This window comes from Pleurodeles waltl, chromosome 2_1 (genome assembly GCF_031143425.1).
Source record: "Pleurodeles waltl isolate 20211129_DDA chromosome 2_1, aPleWal1.hap1.20221129, whole genome shotgun sequence".
Taxonomy (NCBI): domain Eukaryota; kingdom Metazoa; phylum Chordata; class Amphibia; order Caudata; family Salamandridae; genus Pleurodeles; species Pleurodeles waltl.
This window is the reverse complement of record NC_090438.1, coordinates 636,584,305-636,598,386: the sequence shown is the minus strand read 5'-3', so window position 1 is coordinate 636,598,386 and position 14,082 is coordinate 636,584,305. Positions and strand designations below refer to the sequence as shown.

At 40.2% G+C, this 14,082-nt stretch overlaps 1 protein-coding gene across 1 annotated transcript in view; it reads right to left on the bottom strand.

Moving 5' to 3' along the window:
* Positions 1 to 14,082, bottom strand: part of HECW1 (HECT, C2 and WW domain containing E3 ubiquitin protein ligase 1) — a 1,026,664-nt gene that overhangs the window by 157,970 nt on the left and 854,612 nt on the right. Inside the window, exons 17-18 of the mRNA XM_069216002.1 lie at positions 10,860 to 10,994; positions 3,889 to 3,994 (exon numbers count right to left, since the gene is read on the bottom strand). Coding sequence (XP_069072103.1) covers positions 3,889 to 3,994; positions 10,860 to 10,994 — 241 coding nt within the window. The remainder of the gene's footprint in view (positions 1 to 3,888; positions 3,995 to 10,859; positions 10,995 to 14,082) is intronic.

Sequence of the window (14,082 nt, the reverse complement as noted above, 5' to 3'; positions counted from 1 at the left end):
CACATAGAAAAGAGATAACACTCTCAAGGTGCAAACAAATTATGCTCTGCAAGGAACCTTCTTTGGCAAACTCCTGATGATATTTTTTAATGTTGTTTTATTCTGTGCAATTCTCAGCTGTCCATGGGCAACTTGATGCACTCAACTGAGCTGTAAAAATGTAAAAAAAATCTACCTGTGTATTTACCTGAATAATCCAACAGCTTGCTCAGAGTCACAGAGACGATATCTATACATCAAAGTGGGCAAAAATCCCCGTGAGGGATTCTTACACATGTTATGCTTAGGGAAGTCCAGATTGACAGCAAAATTAACTACAATTAAACATAGAACAACGCAGCACACCACGTGCACATGATTAGGCCATAATCGAATGAACTCAGTCAATCTTGTCCCGAGGGGACCTTAGCTGATGTAGTCGCTGGTAAAGCCGGCTCAGTGAGTTCGACGCCTGTAGATTATCTGTGTGCAAACTGCAAGTCTCAAGATTGAACCTTTCCAAAACGTGTTCTGGCCTTCTATGTGTGTTTTTTTAAAGCCTATTTTTAAGCTCGAAATGTACTTAATGATGACATTTCACGTGATGTATTTAATTGTGCATAAGTGTGGATCTGTAAACCCGTCTTTATATTTATATTTCAACTTGAATGTTTTCTTAACTGCTAACAAATATCCATAAAAAATGAACCTCAGCCCTTTAATCTTCAAAGTTTGATCCATGGAGTACTTATAACAGTACGATTAGGAAACTGCAAAACTACTGGAAAGCACTATGAAACATTTAAAAATCAGTGGAAGCTGCTTCATTGTTTATCAGTCTTCAAAAAAAAATTGCTGCCGCATTTCTTTCCTGTTCGTTCATCTGTTTGTTCTCAAATGACAATTGTTCGATCCGAAAATATTTCTCTCAGACATTGCATATCACTACTAGCCCCAAACTACATCCATCTTTTTGTCCCAACTGTGCCTCCATATGGTGACAAAAATATATTGATTTGTATTGTTTTACTGTTAGGAGAAACATAGTTTGGGAAACCCGCTAAGTCCAAGTTTACAGAGTGAAATCACTCCCTACAGACACCTATTGGTAGACGGAATGGGACTGCGCACTGGGGTAACAATAGCCCCTGTAGCCCTCGCGGTGGAGGGAGGTGGGTCCGAGCTCAAAGCGGTCCCCTCATCACAGTAACCTTCGCAGGGGTGGCAGGCCCCTGGCCTGAGAGCTCCTGACTGGGTCGGGCCCCTCCTCCATGTACCTTGCATGGGGGCCACCTCAAGTTTTGTTATGCCACTGGTACTGCGCCCCCGTATCATGCATGGGGGGAAGAGAATATGTTCTTATGGAGAGCATTTTAGATGGCTTAATCAGCAAATACATGTAATAAGAGGTTGGTTCCACTGAGTTGTGTTGTCACTATCTGCACAGTTCAACCCCTATTCCTGTGGCGTGGCATTCACTTATGAGTAACAAGCATGAAGCCTCATGCCTCTGAGCCAAGCCATTGTTAACTACATTATCAGCCTCAAACCCTCCCAATTACTTAATTTTCTTAAATATCACAGTTCAAGTTTACAAAAAATTTGGTAGTGTGAAAATCTTCAGCTCTGCATTGCTTGAGTGAAGAAAAATTGCATGGTTGTGCAGAAAATGCTGTTTTAACACAACTCTACGTATCGCACCATGGTGCTAAGGCAAGCAAGCCGTGTATTGTGTGAGATTTGCATCAAAGGTAAACCCTCCAGTACAGTTTGAACTTCATTTTTGTCCATATTACACGTTACACTTGGTAAATCCATGTGATATTATGATTGCCTGTTGTTTGAACCTGGTGTTACTTGGTTCTGGGATTCAACACAAAACCAGGCCAGTAGTTCAGTGGATCTAGCTTGCCCTGGAATCCTAGGGGTGATAACAATGTTCCTGCCCTATAACGGCCCCTTCCTATACATAATCAGGGTCCTGCACAAGATAATAATACATCTGGACCTCCAGCTTGTAACCTTGGTGTGTACACATTTTTGGATACTTCAAATATTCATGAAAGGTAGGTGGAAGCCTAATAACGACATAAGGGCATCAACAGGCTTGTAAATGCCACTGTATATTCATGCTTAACAATTTCATTAGGACCTGAAAAATATTAGGGCGAAAAATGTCAACATACTTTCAGATTTGGCATATTGCCACTAGCAAGCAATCTGGTATTACGTTATAGAGGTCGGATTTGTCTCAGTTTAGTGTTTGTGATGGAGAAACGTTTGAAACCCTTATATTTTCAGCTACAGGTTAAGTAGTTAGACAATTTTTAACGAACTTACCAAGGGATTTTAGGAAAAAGATTTGGTAAGAGCACCTTACTGACTAGTGATGGTCCTTTTAATACAATTGTTTTTGTGTTTTTGTGTTTTAGATTCATTTTGGTTCAAATTTAATGGTTTTTTATGCATGCGTGCATAATATATTTGCAAACTGAATCACTGATTGAATTCTTAAATGACTCTTATGCAGCTTCTGTGTTTGTGGGGAATTTGTAAGAAATATTCACAGTGCCTTGCACAAACTAACTTCACCCAATATCTTAAATTTAATCTTTCCACCCCATTTGGCATAGCCTCTTCTAAATAATCTGTTAACGCATTCAGTGCAAAGGTCAAATTCCAGGCTATTACCTTAGAACAGCCTAAAATTCACTGTGGATTGCCTCTCAGCTTTCATATGTAAACCATACATCCAGTTTCTGACCACTGCTTAGTGAGGAGTGGGCATCATGACTCACTTAAGACTCTGCCTTGCGTGAATAACCAATTTAGCATCACTAAAAATGATTACAAATCACATATTGTACTCTGAAAATTGAAGATGCAAGCTTCCATGGTATGCCTCGCAAGTCACATAAAGGAAGATGCTTGTGATAAAAGGCGCTCAGCCTCTATTGTGCCTGCCACTGCTACAGAGACTGCACCCATATTTTCCTAAACTTATGTTAGTTTTACAGCCCGTAGATTGGAGTGTAACTGATAAACGGCTCGTGGATCACTTCACCAATGAGTATAAATTCACCTCTCATCAGGGAGTCCTTCATTCCGACACTATGGCCCATCGTTAGCGGCGGTGGGGTTAGGGGTGCTGTATTGTGGGGCAGGGACAAGGGGAATGCTTGTGTCTATCCGGAGGTAGCATTACCAGCGGGAGGCGCTGTTCAGTGTTGCAGGCCTAGCCCCTGCAACCTCTCTAAGAAGCCTGATTTTCTCAGGTTGAGAGATTTCGGACACAGTAATTCCAGGGCTAAAAACAGTCGTAATTGCGATTTTCGTTATTTCACCCCCAGTTGATGCTCTGGGTGAAATAACAGAACTCGTAATGAGGGCCTAAGTGTTGGACTCAAGACAGCCATTATAACAGCAGACCATGGGTCTAGACCAGTGTGATCGTCTATTTAGACTAATCTGTATTATTATATTAAAATACAGACAACTCACATTTGATTTGCCCCCGGGCTAGAAGTGCATGTCAAATCTAACTCCAGAAAATAAAAAAAATAGCTGCATGCTAGCTACACTAGTTACTTATAGTTTGTAAGAACATCATCCATTAAAGTACATTTTTAAGAATACTTGAACACCTGTATCTATTTTTTGCACGTATTGAGTGGTTAGTAAAACCTGTGGAACAGAATTTTGGCCCACATGTACTAATGCACTTCCCATAGACAGATAATGGAAAAACCCTTTCACACATCAGGCACTTACTACTTTGTTGTACTTCTGTTAAAAGTAGTAATGGTTCCCAAATATAGCCTAATGTAAATTGGGCTGACAATGTGTTATGCTCACAGACATTTTGTGAAAGGATACCACTTGGTTGGGAAAAAACACAGATTCACTCACCCAGTGGCACAGCCTCCTGCTGATGCTGGCTTCGAATGGCTGACACCAAACTATGACCAGGCCTCGCTAACAAAGAAGCACCTCTACTCCGAGAGACTTCAGATGCCTGCAAACAGCAAAGAAGATGCAATGTATATTATCAGCAAAGGTTACTAGGTCTATGCATAGAGTTCCCATGGTAAGGTAAGGGTGGCTTACTGACATAAGCACTCAGCATCACTAGCTGTCACCATGGAGAAACGGAACAAAAGTTATATCGGAATATGATATAAGATGACCATATATACCCAAGTGGAATGGAGGAGGACATCTGGACAACAGCGTTTTACGCGTTAGTATGATTAAACCTATATTTAAGCCACAAAAGTGCCCCATACACTCCAGGAAGCCGTGGTTTGTAGACAAAGAGGTAGGATGGGATCATGATTCATTTAATTTTCGCAGGGAAGTTGCTAGTAAGGTTCAGATCAATTCTGTTGCATCTGGAGAGTTGTTACCTGCTTCACCCTCTTCAGTCAAAGTTGGGCATGGAATGCGATGGAAGCTGAATTATTGACACACATTGAATATATACTTATCCTACTGAGCCTTTCTTATGGACTAGTCCATCTCATTGGCCTGGTTGTTGCTGCCTGTCAATGAGTTGGAGTCTTCTTATTATCAGAGGACATTCTTTGGTATCGGCCCCCCAGTCTCAAATACCAACATGTGTGCTGTGTCATTATGATGCTATTGAATAAAATGCTTAATATCATTCTAAGGTTGATGATATGAAGCACTATATTGCAGTGGATGGCCTCTCCTTTATCTAAACCCATATTACTTTGTAGAGATTTAGAAGGAGAGTAAATAGCTGCAGTCACATGTCACTAAAAATACAGAGGTTTTGTTTTCTGCATTAAGAGAAGTGCTGCTAACAAACTCAGGACCTCATTTAGATCCTGGAGGAGGGAATACTCCGTCACAAACATGAGGGATATCCTGTCTGCCATATTATGATCCCCATAGGATATAATGGGATTGTAATACGGCGGACAGGATATCCGTCTCATTTGTGCCAGAGTAACGCTCTCCGCCAGCATCTAAATCAGGCCCTTAGTTCACCCCCTCCTGAGTTTTTTTTTTGGGAAACCCGCAATTGAAGAAGAAGGTGAAGAATAAAGTGGTTTAATAGATTGTGGTATTATATCAAAAACACATGTCAGGGTGAAAGTGAAGAAGGTTTAAGGTCGCCTTCACAGATTTAATAAAATCCTGTCTCACGTGGTGCTGAGTGCCATCACACCAAGGCTGTTAGACTATTGTCATTGCCCCTTCTATGTATCATCCTTGAGATCCTCAATGATCCGCCAGTAATGAGCACTGAATGGGGCTCTCAGGGTCCTCAGTGATCTTAAAAAGCACTGCACGCTCCTGGTCAACACCTGGCATTGCACTGCATACAAACGGCAGGATGAAGAATTAAACTCAAACAGTACGTCTCATGAGTAAAGCTTTTTGAGACCGGCAATACAGGCTGAAACACATCAGGCTTTTCTGCACCTTCACACTTACTATTTTTGCACGCTTCTCTTTACAATTTTTGCAGAATGAATAAATTAAATAATAAATGAAATACATGGAGCTGATGTTTTCTATACGGATGGTCCAGTCTAAATAATGTTATGCTTATGTTTGGAAGAGAATCATTTAGCATAGCCTGCCGAGAATCTAAGTGTGGCTGTTGGACAGTGTTGATTTATTCTTTTTAAAGAACTACACTTATTTACTCGGTTGCCAGAAACTTCCTCTGTACCCTTTTGAAGAGAATAACCAGCGCCCACGCACCACGTTGAGCCTGCATACGTAGGAAAATTGAAGTACTGGGCATGCGCCAGTGCTTATCTTGTAAAAAAGATAACTGCCAGGACCCTCGTCAGGAGACCACTGCAGCTTGATCCACCCATTGCCCCGACCAGCGCTGCCAAGGACAGTACAAACATAACTACTAACTATCACACTCCTACAAGTGTGACAAATCAGACTATCCCAGGCCCCAAAGCTCAAAGAAAGGCCTGGGTGGCAGGTATTAGTAACTTTTTAAATAAACAACTATTATTGTCCTCATCTCCAAATCAGATGGACAGTGCCATCAAGTGGCAGACTGTCATTAGCGCAGGTGATGACGATCAAGTGTTGGTGCAGAGCACCGGAAACTACTGGCTCAAATTAGGCACTTGTTTGCACATTGTTTTTATTAACATGTCCCAGTTTCACTAGAGACTACAAGCCTTTTGATTCAATACTTTCTTTTATTGGTTCATCGTACCATGCTGTCCTATCTGAACACTCCTCTTGAACCTCCTCTAGCTTTTGAAGGTAGATCAGCCCATGCCAACAGTTTATAGGGATGTTTCCAACTCACTCACTCACTCACTCACTCACAGAGGAATCAAGCACAGACACGTATTAACGTGTAGGTAAGAAGAGAAATCTCACTTTTTGGCAGAACAATTCATTGGAGGAGACAGTTTTGGTAGAACACTGCCTTGGTGTAACACTACTTTGGTGGAACTCTCCATTTGTAGAACTCTTCATTGATGTAACCGTGATTTGGTGGAGCGCTGCATTGGTAGTACTCAACACTCACAATTCTGATGGAATTTTGCAGTGAAGAACTCATCTCTTGTAAGAGTGAGTATGAGGATCATATTTTAATTCTCAAATATTCCTAAGTGCAAGTCCCACTGCCACAGATTTCTGGCTTTCGTTTTTTTGTTGTGACATAACAGAGCGTGGGTATTAAGAGAATGACTGTTAACAAACATCCATTGTACCTTCAAGTGAGATAGATACACCAACTCGTGCTCTCAGTAGAATACTTATTCTACTGTGCTATTTGGCGATAACAAACATTTAAAAAGAGAAGAGAACCTTGAGAACCATTCACTAAATATGAATTACGGAAGACATTGCAGTGGCATGTAAGGCAAAAAGACAAGGTAACTTGGCCTCACCTAATATTTTTAAGACTGCCAGAGTGTGAAAATAGGGCTGTAACCATATTGTTGCCACAGTCACTATATCAATTAGTCATATTGTCAGAGGAAAAAACTGCCAGAGGATGAATGCCCTATTTTGTGCACTTAACTAGGAAATGCCCACTAATCGGACCGTCCTTTCCTGTTTGCAGTAGCATTGACAATACAAGATGTTTTCTGTGTATATTTCCCCATACTTCAAATGCAGAAGTACTCACTAAAGACTATCCATATGTTGCTTGCTTTTAAAATACCGACCGCTCCTCATGAAAGGTGTGTCCTCATCTCTAAATTTATCAATCATACAAGAAGGAATTATGCCACTGATGATCCAGCAGCAACTTCCAATGGGCCCTTGAGGGTGCATCAGGTGGTGCTCCATCGATCTCTTTGCTTTTTATATGTTTTGGCATTGTCAGGTGGAAGGAAAGATCATAAAAGTGTGAAGCTGGTGGCAAATAATGTATATATAAAGTTTGCGACCTGGAGGAGCAGGAAGAATTTAAGGTCCAAGTTCACTGCCCTATTTATGCCTTCTGATGAATAATTCTACCTCAGAGTGAAGTTTTTCAATCTATACTTCTCTTTAATTAGGATCAGTTTTTCATCATCATATGATGTGTGCATGGGTGTTTGGTAAGTGGCTCGTGCACTTACGTTATGCCTCTGAGGCCTAAGACAGGATCTCAACAGAGCTTTAGAGCCAAGGTGCTCTGCATTGGCAGGACTGGAGAAGGCACCAACGTGAAGGAGGCTGCACAAAAAGGCACCACCATCTGTTTTCAACCAAGAAGATAAACACATTACTTCCTAGTTGTGTGAGGTGCATGGGGACTATTAAATAACTGGGGGCATGTCTCTTTATCTCTGTATAACCTCTGGGGTTCATAACATGGGCTTCCAAACCAAGCAGTGTGGCCAAGGAACAAACAAATATGTAAACATAAGCACTCCTCCAGCCAACTCTAAACAGAAAGTCATGAGGTCAACCTCGGAATGATGCTTGCAAAGATTTGACTAGGTTCCTGTGTTATTTCTGTGTTCATACTCTTGATCAATTAATGACTCTTGGAAATGTCACTTTTTGCATGGTTATCCACAACCTTTTTGCCTATGACCGTCTGTTTTTGAATGTGTGCTGCATTTAGTTTTTGCTGGCTTTAGGACTCTGGGCACTTCCCCACTGCTGGCCAGGGCTAAGGTGTAAGTGCACTGTGTAAATTGTATTGATGATTGGTTTCTCCATGATTGGCATATTTGATTTACCAGTAAGTCCCTCATACAGTACCAGGTGTGCCCAGGGCCTGTAAATCAAATGCTACTAGTGGTCCTGCAGCACTGACTGTATCACCCACATGAGTAGCTCTGTAAACATGCCTCAGACCTGCCACTGCAGTGTGTGTGTGTGCAGTTTTAAACTGCCTTTTTGACCTGGCAAGAGCACGCACTTGCCAGGCCCAAAATTCCCTTTTACTACATGTAAGTCACCCCTAAAGTAGGCTCAAGGCATGAGCTGGTCCAGTGCATTTAAAATGTAGGACGCATGTACTGGTGTGCTTTACATGTTATGATAGTGAAATACTGCTCATTCTGGAGGTAAGAGGCTGCTCTTATGGTGCTTAGGGGGAGAGGGTGAATCCTTACTGACAGATCAGTTGTTATAATGCTTGATTCAAAATATTTCGTCAAGGGATCTTTCAAAGGAACTGATTGAACTTCAGTGCCAGGAATATTAAATCACAAAGTTGTTAGTGGGTTGGTTTAGAGGTTGGTGGTCATCCTACAGGACAAATGGCCCAGACTTATTCCACTGGGTTTCCCACTGCTATATAGGTAGGACTGGATGTTGGCCTTGGATGATCGGGGTGTTCAGTCAATGAGTTGTTTTCCTTTTGATTGGGGCTATATTACTCATACTTGATCGTACTATTGATGTGCTCAAGATCAGTGTGAGGATCTCAGACCTCCCACCAAATGAGCCTTAAATGCCCTTTGTTGCCCTCATCCACTGAAAAAAATTACACTTATAGAGGTTTTCCTTATAAAACGTAAATGAAATTGATATGCCAAGGCCTTTGGTGTCTGGTTGAGAATGTTGTTTTGCTTGTTTTGTGTTGCTAAAACTGGAATGTGACTATCGGGAGAGTGAATTCCTATATTATCGATGAGCCCTATTTCACGACTGTCCCACAAATCCAACCACGAAACAAAATGGTTGAAAACCATCATCATTCTGAAAATGTGCTGGGTAAGGTTTTTAACACTGTTTATCTTGGAATTCAAGCCAAAAAGTGCACACTTAGAAGTAAATGTTTCCTCATAAGTTGAAAACATACTACAGCTAATGTTGACCCCAGATGCAGTCTTGCAAATTAGTTATGAAAAAAAACACAGAGAAGGGGCCCCAATAAACGATGAGAACAAGAACCCGTTTAAGAATATTCTGCTCTGTAGAATGCATACAGATTGCCCCATTCAGGCTTGTGAAAGCAATTCCAGTCTCTAATTGTCTCGGAAAACACTGTTTTTCTTTCTCTGACTTCAGAGTGTTATTACTTTCCTCAAGCACTGAGCATAGATTGTCTGCTAAACCTTTCTGCTCCATTAAAATGTCTTAAAGTATACTTATGTGGTAATCTTTTTCAGATCAGCCGGCTCACTAGGGAACGACGGAGAGCTGTTCTCTGATCTCCAGAAATTGAAGTATGGATGTGAGCAGAAACACATTTCGTAAGGATGATTTCTAGCTTAATACTTCCTGGATTTGGGCTTGTATTTCACACATTAGTTATACAGAGCAGACTGTGGTGTGGCAGTGAAACGATTAGTTTCAAATTAACTGGCACAGACATATTGCCACATTAGATGTGTTTTACAGTCCGCTTTGGTTGTCTCGCCAGCCTCATGTTTCCCACAAATCATAGGAAAAATACATAATTACAAGGCCTTTCGGTCAGACCTCTTGAACCAGTTGTATGTTCAGGTGCCATTTATAGTTAGCTTCCTCCCACCACAACATCACGAGGCAACTGGTCAGCCCACTTTATCTTTTATATCCACAATACTGTGAGTGATGGCATTTTGTCTAATAACGCAGACAGAACCAGAAAAGGAGTGCTCTTCAGTGCAAGGGCTGGTGTGTCAGGCCTCCCTCTTTATTTTTATATTTTTGATATAATCTTGTCAATTTTGTTTGCATATTGCATACGCTTACAAAAATGGCAGGCTTTCTAAGGACATGATTATCAGCTATACGTATGCACGTGAATTTGTAGTTAAAACAAATCTTTTGATGACACTTCCTTGGACCATCTGCTTGGTATTTACATGATGAAAAGATCTTCACTCGTCAAATAGAAGAATAAACACAGAATATCACAACAGGGTTCATGCCAGCACACAACATAGTTCACAAACAGGGGTCTCTAAAATGAAGTCAGGATGAAACCTTGGTCTTCAATTTTCAAACAATGCACACTTATATATTTTTTCTGAGTAACGGCGCAGACATGTACAAAGAAATGGGTAAATATCTTTTACATTTAGATGAAGGACCGAAAAATAAAGTTTGAAACAAAATGCAACCTTTAAATGAATGTCTGAGAACGTCTAAGAAAGGCTTGTCTTTCAAATATGTTTCTCCCTAACCTCCAGTGAGTTGATTGGGCAACAATTCCTGGGAATGGGGCCTTCACTTTTTTCTGGGAGGAGACAAGATTTGTTCTTAATGCCGTCAGATTCAAACTTTACATGTGTCAGTGAAATCTAATGAAAATAAAAATGAAAATGAAAAAGCTCTGACTAACTCTTCCTTCCATACTTGTGATGAACAAGCAGTACAAACCCTGGCTGTGCTACTCTCACATCCCCACATTAGGCATGGTACAGGATTCAGGGCTTGTACAGTGAGTAGGCAGTAGAGAAAGTTATGGAACAATTTTGCATCATTACCTCTCCCGCGCTGTAGCTGCGGAGACGCTGAAGATGTTGCTTGTGCGTCAGATGGTTGGGTAGTCGTCCACTTTGTAGAGGAATTCTTGGATCCATGAAGGTGGTGGCCCTGCTATTGTGGTCCACAAAAAATGACTGCAAGGAAAAGCAAGACTAGACTTACAAAGAAGTGAAGAAGTAGAGACATTGGACACTCAAACAATTACTGATGAACTAAAAGAGATCTATGTAAATTCTGAATTGTGACTCTGAGAATGGTCTATAGCTGAAATTCACGTAATTTGCGTGGATCTTAAATTATGTGTATTTGATAGACAGCATCTTGATATTTGTGCAGGTTTGTGCTTCTGAATCGGGACAAAATTAATGGCACGAAAGAAGAAAGTGTTTTAGTCACTGAAACGACAAGATGTTACTGTGTCCCCTAGATGTCGACCCTGCTTCGCATGGCACATCTCTGAAGGCTTTGGAGACAAGGTTGCATAATATGGCCATTGACCTGCGCCCTCTTTCGGTGAAATACCATCAAGTGACCTTTTATGGCTTTGAACCAGAAGTCTCTCAAAGGACGCCTGTCTAAACCCTCTATGTTACTTAGAAATGCATTTATAAAAACCTCGAAATAAGTGAGAAACAACACAATACTGCACTTCCATGGGTAAGCCTTATGCCCATCCACAGCCACAGCCCACCTCACATCCTCGAGCCACAATGCAGGAGGGAGGCGCTTCTGAGATCAAACTCTGACATGCAACAAAATTAATCACTCCCTGTAAAAAGAAACCGAAGATCACCTTTTCACAGGTTTCTGCATGTGTTTTATTACAAGCAATAAGGCACCTTGAGAAAACTGAATACACAACAAAACGTGAGATTAGTAAATTACTAGGACTGGGCCAGTCAAATTACTGAAAAGTACGCTGGAATCTTGACAGGATGTCATTGTTCAGTGGCTCGATAAGCCCATCCCCATTAATTAATTGATTACTTGATGCATTCATTATTCAATTCATAAAAACAAAGCATCCATCCGTCACCTATCAGTTCATCCAATCACCCGCCCAGGCCCATCGAGGACTCATTTACCTCATCCATCCATCCATTCTTTTAGTGTAATTCTAGGGAAGAGGTCCTCGGTGGTATGGAACAAGCAACATTGCTTTTCACTTAAATAAATGATTAGTTTCATGTTTTTCTGAGCGTTTTGGCCACCTCATAGGATTTTGAGAAATGACTACAGGTGGCACGACATGAGTGCAGTCTGTCCTTCGAGATGGATAAAAAGATATGGTGCTTCGCTGGCATTATGGTGGAGTGTGTTTTTTTATCAGTGCAGTCTCTGAATGTGAGCGACAAAATGATGGAAACTTAGCAGTGATGGACTACGTTTGTGTCTCAAGGTTCTTATTAGTAACCCATAGCGAAGTCTCTTACTCTTAAGAAGAGAGGAGCATTTGCATCTTGGGTTTTTCAGGGAACTATTTTGACAAAGATTTTTCCAGAATTTATTGTCCCATAAACCTCTTTTAAGAGCTCATTCAATTTTTTTAATGAATCATAAATTGGTATTTACAGTCCACTTTTTGTGTGTGATACCATTGTTGGGAAATAGTTAAGCTGTGATACAGATGACATCCCATACATGAAGCAAAATAAAACTATAGCAACATAAAACAACATTATTTCATTCTCAACAACAGAAATGGAACAGCTAAATATAAAATCACTTTTAAATGCTTTGGGTCATAGGACAAATGAGAAACTGCACTATGCAATAGTAGTAGTAAAAAATACGTTTAATAGGGCCATAGGTCTGTTAAACAGTAAAATGCTATTTCATTTACAATACTCATTAAAATCACATTAAAATCATCCTAAGCCTTAACAGCCATTACCAATCTACCCACAGTGCATTTTACATAGAAAAATGCATATTCTATAAAATCCATATTGCATTCACCCTGCATTACCATATATATAATTTATATATCATGAGAACAGGTTTTAAGAGTAGACGCCTTGTGGATATCAAATATAAACACTCCATTAAAACGTGTAAATTAGAACAACACACACAGTTCACATCTCCATCTAAGAAATCTTGGTGTGACTAAACTGGGTTTAACCCTAATCAGAATTTCAATATTATCAATCACATTCTCGGATTGGGCAATTTAGTGAAATATGAGTAGACAGACACATAGGGAACAGATTCTCTTAAATAAAGGTAGCTCTGTTTGAAGCAAGGTAACTTAGTGCTCTACATTTGGATTCCAAAGGGCTTCTTTATCTCTTTCTTAGTTAAAGATAGGGGTTTTCAGTTTTAAAATCATTTATATTAAACATTTGCCCATCTGGTACAATTGTTCACTAACATATCTTACCCATTGTAATTCACTCTGACATATTTAATTAGTGCAAAACATCAACACTTTTGTTTCAGAAGCTATTAGCTGTATGTGCCAAAACCATACAATAAGATTTACTTTTATTGTTTGCAGCATGGCATTTAGGGGTAGACCTAGGAATGGTTTTAGGCAGGCATTTGTCTTCTAACTTCTCCCAATAATGCTTTGAACCAAGGCATAAGATCTCTACCCCATACGGCAGTTGTGGAGGGACCATTGCTTTATATACAAACAAGTACTGGATCTATAGAAGGGCCATCAAAATCCTTTTTGAATTTCTTTAGCTCTCCTACAGTTGTCAAGCCCAGGTTTTTAAGGTGTCAAGATGCATTTTCCAGTTTAATTTCTTATTGTTATTCATACCATGGTACTTATAGGAAGAGGCTTCTTCCAAAATCATCTTCCCAACCGACTATGGGGAAAGTTTACATTTATTCCTATTACTAAATATTGAGCTTAGCTTTCTCCATGTTCATTATTAAATGGTTTGCCTCGCAATAATTATTAAAGGTGTGTAATTTACTTTGAAGCCCATTTTGTGTGGTATCCAGAATAGCTAGATCATCTGCATAGAGTAAACATGGAAGATGCCTCCCCCTCCATTTTTGGGGAAGATGGCTCAATATTCTGTACACTTGACCCACGCGGGTGTTTGATCCTGTTAAGGCTTCTGAGGGTGGGAACAATATACTAAAAAAAGGATAGAAATACACTCCAATCTTCATAAATCAAGCATTAATTAATATAATACACAAGTAATCAAAACAATGTGCCTTCATAATTTACTTTTTGTTGTTTCGGAAGTTAGTTATGGA